This window comes from Podarcis tiliguerta, assembly GCF_965153285.1.
Source record: "Podarcis tiliguerta genome assembly, chromosome: 12".
NCBI lineage: Eukaryota > Metazoa > Chordata > Lepidosauria > Squamata > Lacertidae > Podarcis > Podarcis tiliguerta.
The window spans coordinates 33,156,957-33,175,559 of record NC_139545.1 but is presented as its reverse complement, the minus strand read 5'-3'; the positions used below and the strand labels follow the sequence as shown (position 1 = coordinate 33,175,559).

The following is an 18,603-nucleotide window of genomic DNA, read 5'->3' as shown; positions in this document are numbered from 1 at the left end:
GGACACCAGCTCCCATCAGCCTCAGCCAGCATGGCCAGTTGTCAGGGATGATGGGAGTTGGAGTCCAGCAGCGTCTGGGATAGCCACAGGATAGCCATCCTTGGTTTAAAGAGAGAATTGCCTAGGCTTGTTAGTTGTTAACCATGTACCTCTGTAAACTGAGCATGCATGTTAAAGGACAGCGAGCAAGCAAGCTCCTACAGCTGCTCTTGGCAGTGATGGGCAAGTGATGGTTAAGCAAAGCTTGTCTGCTATTACTGATCTTCTCACTAGGCAACCCTTGATAGTCAACTGAGGAACTCCGGAACACTGTTTGGAAAACCACTATTTGACGTTCATGCTTTTTATCAGCCACCTTGGACGTTTGGAAACTGTTAAAGGAAAAAGCCCCACATCTGGTTGTGACCTGCATTAGTTCTGAAGGTGGTGGTGGTACCCAAAGCAGAACATCTGACTATGTCTAGAGAGCAGCCGGGTTCATATAGGAGCAGGCAGTCCTTCTCCCAGCAATGGCCACCAGCTTGGATGGGTTTAAAAAAAACAATTCATGGAGGATAAAAGGTTGTCAAAGGCTCCTAAATCTGATATTTTTGTGTTCTACCACCACTGTCGGAGGGAGTATGCATCTGAATTTCAATTGCTTGGAAACCGCAGGAGGCGAGAGCACTGTTGTACTCAGGTCCGGCTTGCTGGTTTCCCACAGGCATCTGGGTTGGGCACTGTGAGAGCAGGATGCTGAACAGGTGCTCCACTCACCTGATCAGTAGGGCTCTTCTGATGTTCTTAGATTAGAGAAGGTGGAGATCTAAAATGGATAGAAGCTGCACAACTCCGTTTAGCATCTTACAAGGCAGATGAGTAACAATGTGGAGGCAAATGAATGCTACTTTGGGAATGAGAAAATAGATCTTTGCCAATGGAGGCGTTAGCATTACAGCTTTTACATCCACGTGATCTTCATAGCTAAAAAGTCAGCAAGAGCTTTGCTTGGCCTTTGTAGCTCTGATAATTATTCCACGAAGAAATTAAAATGCTGCACGCTCCAGCTAAAATAAAGCCATTTATCATTTTAAGCGCTTGGGCTAAGACCTTTTTCCCCCATCCTTTTGTTAATTGGCAAAATTGAAATTAGGCATGACTTCAGTATGACTTAATTACTAAGGGTGCGAGGTGATAAATGTATTCCTGTTGTAGAAGATAGATAAACAGGCGTGGAAGCCTGAGGCTACTAGAAAGCGATACTCTGTTCCGACTAAAGGAGCCATCTCTTATTTTATTATCTCAAAATGAAAGTAACATTTTACCTAACTCCCAATACTTCTTAATTCCAGTCAAAGCCTTGCCATTATTGGGCCACCCATATCCACCCCAAATGCAAATTGTTCAGAAGGATCCTTAACCCCCTTCATTTCTAGATCTGGGCTACAGAACCTGTTTTAGCCTGAAGGGCCCATTTCCTTCTGGGCAGCTTTCCAAGGGGCCACATGGCAGTGTGTTTACTTACACAACATGACTATACTCTGCTCCTTTAGCGGCAAGAACAAAATATAAGCGGAACATTAACTTCCCCATCTGCGTGGTCCATGTCTGTGCACTTATACCTAATAATTTTTCTACCTAGTATTTCTCGAGAAACTTTGAGAAGCAGGAAGCGATCAGATTATTGCCTCAGTAAGGTGAATGCTCCCATTTTGACCAACACTACACTGAATGTAATAAGACTTGTTGGTAAGTGAAATGGTTTCTTGCTTTCTTAATACAACCTGCATGTTTTATCAATGTGTGTGTGTGTGTGTGTGTGTGTTTTATATTTAGAATTGCCTGGCTTTTAAAACTTTATAGCAGGAGTGTCATGGTCTCATCTTTGAATAGTTCTGAGTTAGTTGCCGCTGCCGTTGCTGTTATATTTTTGTTATCTAAAAATACAAAAATTACGATGTGAAACAAAATGAAAAAAGATTGCAAGATAATTTATCATGAAGAGATTCTGCAGTATATTTACAAAAGAAAAGCACGACAAAAGCACACCAGGAGGGGAGAAACAGTAATAACTATTAATTCAAAGAATGGAATATGCTTCATTACAAAAATAGCTTCATGAAAATATTCCCATTTAGTAATCCACCACATTATCTTACAACATTTTCACAGGTGTGTGCAATCAGTCCCTAGCTATTGTTTAATGTAATTAACTGGGGGTTCTCAGGCAGTCGATGCCTCCTTATAGTTTTCCACTTTTTCCACCACCCTTTTTAGCTTCATTATCTCTCAACTGCTCCCATATTTTAGCTGGTTTTCTGTAGTCTTTCCAGTGTCTGGCATATATGCTGCTTGGAGCATATCTGGCACATGTTCAACTTTATTTTCCTAAGAGGCGAGATGATAGAAGTGTATAAAATTATGTGTGGTATAGAGAAAGTGGCTAGTGGACATTCCCCTCCCCATCTCTTATAATAATAGAACTCAAGTACATCCCATGGATTCAGGACAGACAAAAGGAAGTACTTCTTTGCACAGAGCCTAGATCAGTGCTGGCCGAACTTGACCCTCCAGCTGTTTTGGGACTACAACTCCCATCATCCCCAGCTAACAGGTCCAGTGGCCAGGGATGATGGGAATTGTAGTCCCAAAACAGCTGGAGGGCCAAGTTTGGCCATCACTGGCCTAGATAAACTATGGAATTCTTTCCCGCAAGAAGCAGCGATGGCTGCCAACTCGGATGGCTTCAATCAGGGGTGCCAAGTTGAATAAAATATGGGGCGGAGGCAGGTACGTCCCGCCCCACATAACCACATAATTGATCATATGACGTGGCACACAGACACCATTTGAATGGCAATGCCCATCACCTTGGGGGGAAGCCCCCTCAAATGTTTTATTTGGGGGCCCGAAGGGACCCCAGCCCCTAGGAGTTGGCTCCTATGGCTTCAGTAGAAGATTAGACAAGTTCATGGAGGGTGCCTACAAACCCTCATGCCTATCTGCTGTCTCTATACCAGATGCAGTGTGCTTCTGAACAGCAGTTGCTGGAATCAAATGAGAGAGCAGTGCTGTGCTTAGGTCCTGCTTTCAGCATCTGTTTGGCCACTGTTAGAACAAGATGATGGGCTAGACAGGCCACTGGCCTGAGCTAGCAGAGCTCTTCTTATGTTCTTGTGGATGTAAGGTTTTATTTAACAGGCAGCGATGTGTCAGACATGCTGTAATTTGGTTACAACGCCCACTACTTAATGTTAGCTAGGATGCAAACCTTGGAGAATACTTGTACTACTGAGCCAACGTACGTGCCCACCAATGTGCTTTGCCACTGACTGGTGTAACAGAAAGTCCTTCGGTGTTTGGGGGCTTTTTATTTCCTTTTACGATGCTTAGAACAGAAAGTTATCACACAAAGTCATTACCTTAATCTACAATGTAGGTAAATGGATTTTCATCTGATGGACACGAGGGAATGTAATTGAATTGTGTCGTGTGGAACCTCATTTCCATGCATCCTTGCCAGCAATCTTGTTCTCCCCATGCTGTTACCTGAAACTTCGTTAGACCCTGGGAAAACATTGCCTTTGTGAGCATGACCTAATGGCATAAGCTGCCGCACTCTGAGCTCTTCTGGGATGCTGCAGTAATAATTTGATAAATATTGCTCAATATTTCTTGGGCAAACTCATGGTATCTTTCTCTGAACTAATAAGACTGTTGACACATCTGGTTGAAGAATATGAAGAATTGCCGTCTAAAAATCTAAGCGGGCACTTCGTTCTTTATGGAGTTTAGATTAATTTGGCAAAGATTATGTTGTTCATTAGTTACAAGCCAGAAATGTGAGGAAAGATTTCTGTGCCCGAACTCCCAGTTCTTTGGTTGTTCTTTATTTCCTTCCTTCATAGCTTCTTTAAAGGATATCCCTAGCTAGGTTGGCCATTATGGGGTAGAACTTGCCATATTCCAGTGTATTTAGGGAATATTGAAAGAATGCATTATCTAAAGCACAGATGATAAAGTGTTGGCTCTCAGATCAATGACCTGGAGCATGGAAGGCAGATAGAAAGTATATGGGTAAAAATTGTGGTAGAGGGAAACATCGGTGATCTTACTGTGTGTGTCTGCTATGGATCTCCAAGTCAGACTGAAGACTTGGATCATGCCTTCCTAGAGCAGAATACCAAACATTCAAAAAGGAGAAATATAGTAGTCATGGGAGACTTCAACTGAGTTTTGTAAGCAGAGGTTGGATGGCCATCTGTTATCTTTAGTTGAGATTCCTTCATTGTAGGGAGTTGAACTAGATGACTCTCAGGGTCTCTACAATTCTGTGATTCTATCCCTGAACTTTATATGCCTTAATAGGCTCTTTGGACTGCAGCCATGGTTTTACAAACAGATACCTAAATAAAGAATAGTGGATATGCAAAAGTTATTTGTTGAAACTAACCCTACCATGAAATATTTTGCTGTGTCAGTGTTCTAAAGGCAGGGGAAGGGGTTAAACATGCTTTTCCCTATTCTGTATTTGATAATTACTAATTGGCATGTCCGTTGTGCTTTTGTTGCACAAAAAGTCTTGTAGAATCTATATATCCTTTCAATAACCCTGTGAGACACGTTAGGGTAAGAAATTGTAAAACTGGGCTTTTGATGCATTATCCAACTCTGGCATGAAAGGAAATTTCTAGGTGAAGATATGCAAAGAGTAAAAAGCATGGATATCCTTTTTTTTAAAAAAAAAAGCACGAAAAAGGCAGTGAACACTGACTTAGAAATCTGGGATGCTTTGAGGTTTTTAAAAACTGCTTTGAGCTTTTGTGTTTTTGGGTTGTTGTTTTTACAATCAAGCAGTAAATTGCAATGAAAATAAATAAATCAATCTTGCATGGGCCACTGCGATTTTTCTTGAAGCTATATTGCAATTTACAAACACCTTGAGTAACACCTCTAAGATATTACTATATGGTTCATTATGTGTTCTGCTGCTTAATTTCTCACACAAAACATAAAGCAGAAATACATTTCTGTTATCTCTTTTTCCGCCAAACTTTAAGGGCAGACTCGGATGACTCCTCCATAATCTATTTGAGATAAGGTTAATGTGAGCTATTCCCTCCCCCCCCCCCCTTGATGGTTGCAGCTTGTGAGAGCTGGAAAAGATGTCTTGCAGTGAACCATCATGTAATGGAAATTTAACTGTGATGATAATAACTGCAGGATTCTATGCTATGTAAGAATTACCCACGGCCATGTAAACCCTGTTACTGTGAGAGCCTATCATGAAATCATTCTAAACGCATCCATAAGCACTTGACAAATTATATAGTAAACCAAAAACATAAAAGTTCCAGGCTTTTAAATATTAAAAAGTAACTCACCCCTTATAGTTTTGCCTGGAAGTCTTAATATCACACTTGTTTTAGAATCCAGATTGCCAAGAAATATGTGCCAATGGCAAACAATTTGTCAAAAAAGCATGTAGTTGATTGCATGTTTGTAAAAGTCTGGTTTCACTGCAAGTGCTGCTCCTAAATGTTCTTCCCTTCCCTTCTAGTTATTCTAGGGGATGGGGGGGCACACTCTGCTGATGGTGCTGTTGGTGACTTTTCTGGTGATTCCTTTTCAAAATACCTGTTTAGTGCAAAGGAAAAAAAGGTTGTCTACTAGGTTTATAGGCGAGATTTTAAAAATTGGCATTATCTTATGGAAGGAATGAAGAAGAAATGTTCCTGGAGCCTGAACAGTGTCAAGATGCAGAATGATGTAGTGATAGAGAAATGTTCTTGGCATCTAAGGGAGAAAAGTTTTTACAGGGGCAAGATTTAGGGAAGAGTTCCTTGTCTTCCTCATAGACTCTTAAGTCCAATCTTCTAGCCTTTCTGTTAAGTAGATGTTCTTATTGAAAGAGATGTTTGGAAAATCCAGGCCCATGGGATTATCTTGGGTGTTACTGGAATTGTTGACATACGTATCAGTTACCAACAGCTTCAGATGTTATTTCTCTCCATAAATGTGATCGGTAACATTGGGACTGCTCACAGGTGCAAGGATGGGCAACCCCAGAGAAAAAGGGAGAATAAGCAGAATTTAAGGAAATGTTCAAGACTACCAAGGCTTAGAAGGATGTTTGTAATCGAGGGACATAAAATCATTTGGGTATTTCATTGCCTTAACAGTTTTCATTGCAGATTTAATGCTATTTCATGGGCTAGTGCAATGTATTATAATAAATGAGATGCTGCCTTAAGCTAAAAATGGTGGTACGGTATTTTTTCCATAAACGTGCTTAAACTTTCCAGGTTCTGATTTTGCAAGGTTGATTATCATTACCTCTATTTCTGATGTCCAGGCTGTGATTGCCACTTTTTATGTAGGTGCCACCCACATCCAAGAGGAGAGGTATTAGCAGGCCTTTGTAATTTGCAGAAGTGCAAAACAACAATAGCAACAGTATTAGAAATAAAACCTAAGTGGGGGAACCACAAAACAGCCCAGTGAGAATTGAGAGTGCTCCATGGCTCTTGAATGCTGTCTGATGGCTGAGGGACTGGAATCCAGAGCAGGGAAGTGCTTCACACTGCCAACACTTTGGTTGTCCTACCTCTGCCAGTTTCCAACATTCCACCACACATCTAGGCTGTGCACACAACTATACTTTTAAAGCACTTTGAAAGCACATCCTTCCTGAAAAAGAATCCTAGGAACTGTAGTTTGTGAAAGGTACTGGGAATTGTAGCTCTCGTGAGGAGTAAATTACAGTTCCTGTGATTCTTTGGGTGAGGGGAATGTGCTTTAAAAATCTGGCCTGTACGCAGCCTAAATATGATCAAGAATCGGAACCTAGAATGGAGTGAAGAAGTTGGGAAGAAGCTGAACTGTTTATAACCAGGGACAACGAGGAGAAGGAATAAGGTTTAGCTCAGAGCTTCCCAAACTGTGTGTCGCGACTCGTTAGTGTGTTGGCTGCAGTGTTTAGGTGCATCGTGGAAACAGTGGGAGACCTTCACGCTCCAGCAGGCGGGGGCGTGGCTGGTGCACGTCCCGGGGGGCATGGCACGTGTCCCAGGGGTGTGATGCACCGCCTGTGGGGGCATGGCGCCCAGTGCAGGGGGTAGGGCAGCGATGGCACCCCACCGGGATTGTGTTGCCAGGGGTGGTGTGCTCCCCCTGCTCCCTCTTCCTCCACCAGTGCATGGAAATGCTCCCCAGGGCTGGAAAGGGGTTAGTTTAACTTCCAGTTTGCTAGTAAAACTGAATTATTGTGTCGCGAAATGATGCATGTCTAAAATGTGTGTCACCAACATGAAAAGTTTGGAAAGCTCTGGTATAGCTCCTAACCTATGGTGACCTTTGCTTTCAGTTATGTTAGGAAATAGCTGCTATTCTATCCAATATTGGGGGGGGGGCAATATTGCAGAATGGGCAGGCCCAGCATGGATCATTTATTGTATTTTCATGGGATGCACACAGACACTCAGTCCTCTAGCATCCACTCGCACTCACCTTGCCAATCACCAGTACAGTATGGGCATTTCACTAATAATAAGTACGTTTGTATAAAAGCTGGTTTGACATCAGCGTACAAACGTGGCATGGAAAGTTGAACTTTTTGTGGTGTCCTTTTTTGTCTTTGAAGGCAAATACATGCAGATGATGAACATCTTGAAGCCAATTGCATTTGATGTGATCCACTTCATGTCCCAGCTTTTTGACTACTACATGTATGCAATATATATGTTTTTTGGCCGAAATGACACGGTAAGTAAATAGTGCCGTTTAATCAGTGTGTGTGCATGCATGGTGAAGAGGAATAGTATAAGGGGGTAGCGATAGCTGGAATATTAATTTGCAATTCTAGAAGTATAAATGGTATAAGTTCTGTGTGAGGGTTTACACCTATCTCTGCTTCCCAGATGTCATAGAGAAAGAAATGTTGTTATGAGGAAACAATCTGAGGATTACGGAAAAATTGGTTTCTGGTTTGTGATATTGTGAGAGAGAAGATGGAGGTCATGCTAGAATAATTCATTTTGTTCAGCTAATTGCTTTTCAGATATGATGTTCCTTTAACTTGGGGGCTCTCTCAATATGTCATAACAAGACCAAGGAAAGAAACCCTCATAAAAAACCCATAACAACAACCACAGGCTTGCCCACAGGCAGACTAATAAGAGGAATTTGGATAAGACATGCAGGGTAGTGGCTGTGTGGTAATAATAAGGACAGAGTAAGCTTCAGTTCCAATGGAGATCAATGGCATGTGACTGCCAAATGGTACTGGGATATGCTGCTGCTTTGCTTACAGTGGCTGAAAGAGTATAAAGGAGGAATGGGGCTCCTCAAGGTCTCTTGCTCCTTTTAAGATAACACTAGGAGAAGAATATAGGGAGGTGCCCACTCTACCCTTCAAATCTGAAGGCACCTCGCAGCATTGAGAAACTGGGTGTTAAATAGCTGGATACATTTCACACATGCCACAGATCATTTGTTTATTCATTTATAACTTGCAAATCTGAAAGGTATGTTCAGAATATTAGTACTAAGGAACAATATTTTCCATGTTTCAAGAATCCCAGAAGCAATACAAATACTAGAATCAAGTGCCCCACGAGCTTTAACAGGATGGGATCCTAAATCAGTCATTTATTTGCTTGACAGATCCACACATGGTTCCAAATTGTCTAGGGCTGTTCTTTTGGCAGGAGTAATAACATTGAGATTTGGTTGTTTACAGAGATGAACAGCAAATAGTTTTTTTAACACTGACTTGATTTTCATTGGCTGTTTCTGCTGCTCTTTCTTTAATCCCCCCCCCCCTTTGCACCTCCTGTTTGCATTTTAAAGCTTTTACCCAGTTCTACACTTTCCACATCTAGCAGAGAACAACAAAGTGCTAGGCAGGTAAATGCGCAAGAGTTGGATTTTTGAACATTGTGTTTCCTACTGTAGTGTTCCTTATTGTTTGGCTTTTTGAAGAGCAGTTCCCATGGGAAACATACAGCTTATGAAAAGGGTCTGTGAATTTAATTTAGCCTCCTTGTAAAGATGATATGATAATCTATCATCTCTGAAGACCTCAAACAACTTTGACAACAACAACAACAACAATAATAATGTATGTCCTTTAGGTCAGTAGAATAATATAATGATAGAATTGTAGTGTTGGAGGGGACCCTGAGGGCCCTAGACTGCAAACCCCCTCCCGCAATAAGCTGCCTGTGTTGGGGATACCATTGAGTAGGGTCAACCCCACTAAATTGAAAAGGAAATGTTTTTGAACCTTTGAAGACCAAAGACATTAATAATTTTATTGTAAACTTCTCTAAATGAAAGTCTGTCATCTCAGCCCGCACACTGCAGATGTGTGTGCTATAAAAAAACACAGATTGCCTTAAGTGTTCTTCCATATTCAGTTGCCCATGTAACAGTGGCACGCTATTTAAAATATTCAGCCTTTTCCATCATTCAAGCCCATTTGTTTACTTCAAGCCACTTACCCAGTGGGACATAAGTGGGAGTAACTTGGCCAGTGCACAGGTACATTAGCTTGAGTGGCTTTTGAATGATAGTTAAGGTCTGTTCTGTTGAATCCAAAGCAAAGGAGTGTCTTCCTGAACTGACAAATGTATTCCTGGTGTGAAACACACACCCATATTTTGACAATATGGTTGAAGTTGACCCTTGAAATGCATGTATGTTTCTTAGTTCTCACGCTATAGTTTTGTCAACTGAGCAGCTCTGTCTGGGTCTCTTATAATTCCCACTGAATTTAAAATGTGGTAAGTTGCAACAGGATGAGCTAGTATAATTCATTCCTCTAATGGAATCGCTTTGGGTCTTTGTGAACCATGACACTGGAACATTTTCTGCTTGATTCATAATCACAAATGTTTGTGTAGGTGTAACTTCACTGAATCTTTTCAAAAGGAAATCTTCCTTATGTAACTAGTTATCTTAGAGCACAAAGGTAATTGCTACTAAGTAGCAAGTACAGTTCTTCATTCTGATTTACATTAAATTTGTTCTTCATGTGGCAAAGGTGTCTGGTGCCGTTTGATGCCATTCTCACAAAGAATACAAAGCACATGGCTTCCCAAAGTGCTATATAAAGTATTCTGGAAAAAAATTATCCCCTAATACAGTGGATAATTCATGTGTCCGGTATGAATTGTGTGTGGTCGTTCTAGTGTATGAAACTTAGTTTTTCTTTTTATATGAGTGCAATGTTGAGTGTGTTGCTGCTGCCTCCCCTCCCCATCCCACCCATTTTTCCACCTCTTTTTAATTTTGATTGAAATACCATGTCATGCTGAGCTTTTATCCAATGTGGCAATGGAATGTAGGCAAATGGGAAAATTCCTTTGTATTATTTGTATGCTATCCAAATTGTGTTGCTTAGAATTCCCTCTCACTTCCAGTTTGAAACGACAGGACTGGGACTCAGCAGCAGCCGGCTTCGAACCACACTCAACAGAATACAGGAGAGCCTGATTGATCTGGTGAGTTGTAGGACTTTGAGTAATTGAAATGGAAGAGTAATGGGAATTTCTGCTTTGCATTGGTATGCTGTACCAGATGTACACCATCCTGAGTAATTGCACTAAATCCATGTTAATCCATGTTAGATTACAACAACACATGGTTTGTGGAGATGGCTCTGAAGATGGTTCGGAAACTTCAGCTGGTGCAGAGTTCAGCAGCCAGGAAGACTGCTTGAGCATATTACACCAATCCTGGCTTGACTGCCCCGGCTGCCAGTTAGGCCCTCTTGTTGGTTCCTCTTGACCCATACCACTGGGTGATCCACAATAATGAAGAAACTTGGAAATTTGGCAAAGTTGATGCCTGTGTATATTTCAGAAACAGCATGAGACTGTCTATGGTGAAGCGGTGGTGGTTAAAACTTACAATGATAATTGGGATTTTATCCTATATTTCATACCCCTACCTCAGCAAAGCCATCAAGATGACTTTTAAAGATGGAAAGCTTAAAAAAAAACATGCATTCAACAAGATTTTCCCTTTAGGAATCACTGCCTGTTTTTTCACAGCAGTTGCATTACCTGTGAATCCTTCTGTCTCAACAGTCCTCCAGAAGATGCCCATCCTTTGGGGCCTAAGGTTTCAGCAATCGGCCACAGCACCTTTACTGATTATAAACCTGGAGAGACCAAACATGAGACAGTTCAGTTCTCACTCTCTGTGCTTCACAATGTGATATCCACATTCATTGGTATGAGTGATGTGAAATAAAGCCTAATGACTTCAACTCGGGTGCCTTCACAGAATCACATTAGTAGGAACCATCAGTCCAGAGGTTTTTTCTGTTTCCAGTTTCCCATGCTGTTACAGAAAGCCCCTGACCCCCTGGAACAACTGTGTGTGTATGGGGGGTGGGTGGAACTCCAGGGGCCCCTGGAGCATGGGGTTCTGCAGGAGCAATTGATGGAAATTGCCTCCCCCCCACTTTCTCCAGTAGAGAATCGCAGGCATTTGTTCCATACTCAGTGCACTATGTTTTATTAATAATAGAAGGTCTGGTCTCAAGTGTGATTATAAAAGCTGTATGTTACAGTACTAAAATGGCTACCCAAAAGTCAGTCTAACCACTTTTGCCTTGCCATCTATCTCTCGTCCTCTGAGAGCATGTTAGCTGCCAGTGGAAATATTTGATAGATGTTGATTTATTTGTTTGTGTGCCTTTTTTTATAGCCAAACACCAACATAATTTGGCTGTTGTTGTTTTTAGCTAAGACATTATTCATACCACCGTGATACACTGCATCTCTTTTATGTCAGCAGCTGGTATAAGTGGGTCTCCTCCTTCCAGGAAGAATTGAATCTACAGTATAAGAACCACAGTTTATCCTGTCAACTGTTGAAAGAACGTAAAAGCACATATCCCTAATAAGTAATGTGGTACCAATTCTGTGTTCACATTCTGCTCTTACGAGATCAGGATTGGAAACCTTTTCCCATAAAGTCTAAAGGAAATGAAAGATCAGAAAACCTATTAAAATTGACAGCGTTCAAATTTAAGAATCCAGAGCTGCTAACTAGATCCGGCTTAAACCTGGGCGAGTAAAAATGTCTTAAGTAGTGACGGATGTTCATCAGGGATGTGGCTGTTCATGCCACCAGGGCAAGGGAATTTTCAAAACCAAGACATTACTACAGAGAAGGCTTTGTCTCACATCCCTACACAATGAGCCACGTTTGCCAAGGGGTAACAAGTTGGACTATCAAGCCGTTCCTAAAGTATTTGCTGCTATATTTCTCCATCTGTACACTGTACATGTGTGTGTGTGGGGGGGGGGGGGTGAGTCTGTCTTCCCTGTTCCCAGTTTCTGTGTGCTCTCCAGCACTGGCATTTGCATGTTCAGCAGACCATCAGGGAGCAGTCTATGCGCACCTGTAGGTTCTCCCTTCTTACAGTTTTCTGAATGCACCAGTGTTGAGGGTAGCAGAAGGCTTAACGACCCCCATTCACACATAATGGTAAGCCAAACCATGGCTTAGGGAGAGCCAAGCACATATGCAGGTTCCTTGGTCCTGCTGCTACCACAGCATCTATGAGTAAGCCATGACTTGCCTTACTGTTGCATCTATACCCAGGCAGCTCATGGCTTGTTTGCTTCAGATAAACTTTGAGTGGTAAACTAAAAATAATCTTTGGTTTATTGGCTTGTGGTTTTTGTTTGGAGCGAAACAAAGCACAAGTCTGGGTCTGGGTGTGGTGCTAACTCAGAGTAGCACAGCTCCAACAGGACTCCAACCTAAGCCATGGTTTGGCATAGCGTCAAGTTAGAATTGGGTCACTGAATGCTTGACTATGGCATTTATAAGTTTTCCTAGTAAATTCTAGGGATGCGGGTGGTGCTGTGGGTTAAACCACAGAGCCTAGGACTTGCTGATCAGAAGGTCAGTGGTTCAAATCCCTGCGACGGGGTGAGCTCCCGTTGCTCGGTCCCTGCTCCTGCCAACCTAGCAGTTTGAAAGCACGTCAAAGTGCAAGTAGATCAATAGGTATCACTCCGGCAGGAAGGTAAACAGTGTTTCCGTGTGCTGCTCTGGTTCGCCAGAAGCGGCTTAGTCATGCTGGCCCCATGACCCGGAAGCTGTACGCCGGCTCCCTCGGCCAATAAAGCGAGATGAGCGCCGCAACCCCAGAGTCGGCCACAACTGGACCTAATGGTCAGGGGTCCCTTTACCTTTACCTTAGTAGATTCTAGGCTGTTCTCTGTAGCAGATTTTTTTAAAACCAGAAAGTTACCACTGACACTTTACAACTCTCTAGGAAAGATTTCTGCATGCAAAAAGCTGTGATCCTTTATTCTTTCTATTTCTTAATTTTCTGAGAAATCTTGCATTGGCAATGACGTCTAGCTATTACCTTTTTGACCAACTGTATTTTGGATGGCTTCCTGCTCAGTGTTGACTGTGAATTGCTCTATTAACTTTAATAAGACTAATTTTGCTTTTAAGTTAGGCAAATTCTTGATCAATTTTGTCAGTGGCAAAAAAGTAATGAGTTGCATCAAACAAAAGCAATTTTGGATCCTGTTACATTTAGATTTGAGGGAGCCTGGCATACTCTTTATGAATTAAGATAACTCTAAGGTCATCTGTTCACAGGAAAAGGATTGAGAATTTAATTCTAAATACAGATAATGATAAGGGGGCCTAATTCTTTTAATGCACCTTCTAAAAAAGTGGAAAATAGGTAATTAAACCCCCTCTGGCGTCACTTCACCTCTTAAGCTGTTCATCTGAATATGTTCTTCCCTCTCCCACATTGGAGAAAGACTTCAGTTTTTTATTTCAGTTTAAATTTCTTGCTCACATTTCACCATGAGGTCCCAGGACAGGTTATAGCAATTAAAAACTACAACACTGAAACTATTTAAAACAAATTATAGTCACAAAGATAGGGTGGATCTGAAAAATATGTATCTCGGGTGTCAGAGGCTAGGGACATTTAATAGAGGTGCCAGAAGCATCTCTGGGGAGCGAATTTCACAGCTTATGGGCTACCACAGAGAGTTTCCCTCCTGAGACACCACCTTGAACTACTATGGGCAGTAGAACTACCAAGAGTCCTTCTCCCCAGGGGGTCTGAAGGGAAGGAGGTGGTATTTGCAGATATTGGGGGGCTAAATTATTTAGAGTTTGAACCCCAAAATGAGCACCTGGAAATTGACCTGGAAACTAACTGGCAACCATTAGTTGCATCAGTAATATGGCTGCTACATTTTGAACTAGGTGAAGTTTCCGAGTCAGAAGGAGCAGCCAGCCTTTTTTGGTAGTTTTTTGGTAGCAGATTCCAGAAATGTAAATGGCTGCTTGATGATCAAGTAATGTATCAAGTCCAGTCATTTAGATATTTGAGTTTTATATTGAACAATTGGTTCTCCTAGAAACAACAGCAACTGTTTAAACACCAGTTTGTCAGTTTCCAAAAAATTACTTAGCAAAGAATGACAACAGGAGATCATTGTGTTGAAGATTTTGTCTTAGTTCAGTTATTCCATGAGGCCAAGCTCTGGAGAAATGGCCAAAATCTCATTTGGAAATCTTGCAGGGTGAATTTTTGAGGGGGGAAAGTAGGACATATCTGCTGTTCTCGGAGCTAAACTTGGGTTGCCATCTATCGCAACCAGAGTTGAAAATAAGTTAAATGGATGGTAACATCCTTTCAAGCTATGCCGGATGGAAAATGAAGGGTGGAGTGCTGGGCACAGAGATGTCAAAATAAACTGGCAATTGTAACTGTTGAAGGGTTTTTGGTGTTAGGCCATTCATTGTTGTGACCTGACGGAATGGGTTTCTGGCAGTGATGTCCACAAACATAGTTATGGCTATGAATAGCATGTATTTCTTGTGGTGATGTTGCAAGTTTAAGAAAGATCACATCAGGGCACATTACCTTCACATACTAACCTTCCTTATGTAGGCCTTTTATGGATTTTAAGACCATAGTAGATACAGTGGTACCTTGGGTTACAAACACCTCGGGTTACAAATACTTCGGGTTACAGACTCCACTAACCCAGAAGTAGTACCTCGGGTTAAGAACTTTGCTCCAGGATGAGAACAGAAATCGTGTTCCGGTGGCTCGGTAGCACCAGAAGGCCCCATTAGCTAAAGTGGTACCTCAGGTTAAGAACCGTTTCAGGTTAAGAACGGACCTCCGGAACGAATTAAGTTTGTAACCAGAGGTACTACTGTATATTGAAGGGATGATTACTGGTATTCCAATGTAGGAGTGAAAATGTTTGTTGTTGTTGTTGCTGCAGCCAAATCGAATATACTACTAATTACTTTATTTATTTTACCCATTATATGTCGATCCATTGAAAAAATCTGGTTGCCTGTTCTGTCTCAGTATTTGAGTTAAACACCACAAGGTGCTGTGATTGAGATACTAAGAATAAATTGGTTTTATAACTTACATGGTGGTGGTGTTTGTACCAAATGTGTTCCCTCACAAACTAATTATTTTAACGGTTGAGCTTAATTGATTAGCATATGTAGCCATCATGACGGATACAAATTTTTCATTACATTTTAAATTTCATTTTAATCATGGTCAGTTGTATTGATTTTAGCATATAGTAGAGTGCTTGATGGGTTAGTCTATCTGCAAGTACTTTGGTGTTCAAAAGAAAGGCAGAGTGTTGTGCTCCTCCTAGTTTCAATATCTCGGGTTTATAAAGATAATTGAAAGCTCCTCTATACTGAGTCAGACCATTTGCCAAGCTGGCTCAGTGTTGCCCACGTTGACTGGTTGTGGCTCTCCAGCATTTTGGACAAGGGTCTCTCCCACCCCTACCTAGAGACGCTGGGGTTTGAACCTGGGACCTTCTGTGTTCAGGACAGATGCTCTGCTAATGGCCTTTCCCTTTATGAAGCAGAGCCAGGAAGGACTTCTGCTTGAGACTTTTGAGCAGCATAGGCTGGCCCATTAGAGCCAGTAGGGTGCTGCCCTGCCAACTGCAGTCTGCCCTCAAGCAGCCTCTGCCTACCTGCCTTCTTATTACAACCACTCTATAGGGTGGGACTGGCAGTTAGCTTCTTCCTCCATAGTGCTCAGTTCAGTGTTGCCTTTGCAGAACTCAACAGGGAGGAGGCAAAGCTAGAATTAGTCAGCTCCGCCAGTCATTTGGCTCTGGCGCCACCTACTGTTGGCCTCCTTGCTTTCCACCCCACCAGTGCCAGTGGACACCAGCTGCCATTGCCTTTTATAACTGTTTCTAGTTAGAGTAAACAGTACTGTACTAGACTGACTAACGGTTTGACTCGGTTTCAGGTACTGTCATACGTTGCAATGGCAGTGGGAGAATTTGAACCCAGACTGATTATGTGGCCTTTATTTTACCCACCAGGTTTGTTTTGTGTGTTAAATTATACACTAGTCAGTATATAGGTAAAAAGCTCTTGCTTTTCCCAGTTGTGTCTTCAAACTCAGGCCATATTGTTCTCAGTGGAGTCCTTATAAAACCGTATCTTGTTTCTTTCTTTCTCATCGATTGTTTTGCATTAAACTGAAAGACAACTTTTAGGACTGATAGTAGAAAAAGGGCACATTTGGTTTTGCAAAATTGCTCTTGCCCAGGGGAAGCATTGGTTAGTAAATAAAGCTTTAATTAACATCATCCATCACCATGAAGGTTGAGATATTAGTTCCTGTACTTGTGCTTGTATATTTTGATGGCTCTGCACTGAAGTGCATGCAGATAACTCCTTTGAGGAGGCAGATGTAAATTTTTAGATTTTCGAGGCTGAATATAATTAGACTTTAGAAAAGTAGCAGTCTCCTTTTCCTATTTAGCGGGAAGAATTGTTGAAGAGTAATGTATATCTTTTGTCATCTACTTGGCAAAACAGGAAGTGGACTAATGAAAACTTTGTGTTATTGTTTCATTGACTAATACTTAGCTGCTAGTATGTACCTTTGAACTTTTGGGGACTGACTTCTGAGTGAAGTTTCAGAAGATTGTTCTACTCATTAATGCTCAAAGAAGCATTCTTAAATTAAGAATTCGGGTAGGTAGCCGTGTTGGTCTGACACAGTGTGTGTGTGTGTGTGTGTGTGTGTGTGTGTGTATGTATTGTCCAGTAGCACCTTAGAGACCAACTAAGTTTGTTCTTGGTATGAGCTTTTGTGTACATTCACACTTCTTCAGATACTGCATAATTCTTCTTCAGGTATCTGAAGAAGAGTGCATGCACATGAAAGCTCATACCAAGAACAAACTTAGTTGGTCTCTAAGGTGCAACTGGACAATTTTATATGTGTGTGTGTGTGTGTGTGTGTGTGTATTTAAATTAAGAAGCTTGAGTTCTTTGTATTTTCCTGATGTGCTTGTTTAATTATCAAGATTCGTTAACTTTCCACAAATTTCTGTTACCTTTTTGCTCTGGCTATTAAGCTGTTGTTTGTTTGTAAGGTTGTGGTATGAAATACTGACAATATGCACATTTAAAACAGCTTGTTTCCACAGCAATGAGCTTTAATCTTTTTTTTTTTTTATGGCTAGTTTATGTACCAGTTGAATATGACCCTTATGGATTTATTAAGGTAGAATTTTCTTTGACTTCCAGGAACCTTAAAAGAATTCTCAGTTCTCATGTAACCTTAAAGAGGTTACTTCATTCTTTGGTATAAGTTAGAGAAAGCCTACATTATGAATTCTTACTCCATAGAAGTTGCTGAATATTTCTCCCGGGCTTTACGACTGGGAGATACAAAAGGAAAGTAGTGGTTGTTGTCATTTAGAAACACTTCGTTACAAGAAACATTAGGTTAGGAGTTTAAAGATGATCCCTGCAAAAATGGTGCAAGGGGTGTGTGTGTGAAGTCTGACTCGCTGTGGAAGCTCCAGCAGAAAACTAGCTGTTGCCCTCACTACTAAGTAATAAAAATGCTATGTTGGTTGCAAGATAAAAATTAGGTATAAAAGGAGAATTCCAAAATCCAAGTTTGAGACAAGTGCTCTTTGGGGAGAACCCCAGCAGAGATTTAAAATCACTAAATTATTGATGTAGGAACTCAAGAGTGGCTTGTAAGAGCCATGTGGTCCTGAATGGAGCAGCCAGCTCAGATCTCCTCACACATTAAGCTTCTCAGGTAGAATGAAGGGGAACAAGGTCTTGATTACCTAGTCTCTCTTAAGGTGAGCTAAGCCTGGCAGCACAGCTTACTCTATGGCACAACCCCTTCCTTCATGCATTAATTAAACATGTTGGTTATATGAGGCTGGTTATCCCACAAAAGCTTGTCTCAAGCTGTTGCACCCAAACTTATTAGAAGCAATCTTTCATATTAACATTCATCTGTGTAATTCAGTGCGAGTGGAGGCCTGCTACCTTAAAAAAGAACCCTGGGAAATGTAGGATGTGGACACATAACTTGAGTGACCCAAACTCAAGTGGATTTATATACTTGGAATCTCAAGTGGATTTATATACTTGGAATCCAGTTTGTGAGACCAGTAGTTGGCTCAACTAGCATCTCAGTTATTTTCAGTATGGTTGAGTAGATTAACAATTTCTATCTCAGGTGAGTCGAGTAATCTGTCTGGGCCTCCACTGTTAGGTTTTATTTTTTGTGAATGG

General features: G+C 41.4%; 1 protein-coding gene across 1 annotated transcript in view; it reads left to right on the top strand.

Annotated features, from left to right (window-relative positions):
* VPS50 (VPS50 subunit of EARP/GARPII complex) overlaps positions 1–18,603 on the top strand; it is a 77,671-nt gene that overhangs the window by 41,528 nt on the left and 17,540 nt on the right. The window contains exons 20-22 of the mRNA XM_083405357.1: positions 1,622–1,728; positions 7,622–7,743; positions 10,404–10,484. Of these exons, the coding sequence (XP_083261483.1) occupies positions 1,622–1,728; positions 7,622–7,743; positions 10,404–10,484 (310 nt within the window). The remainder of the gene's footprint in view (positions 1–1,621; positions 1,729–7,621; positions 7,744–10,403; positions 10,485–18,603) is intronic.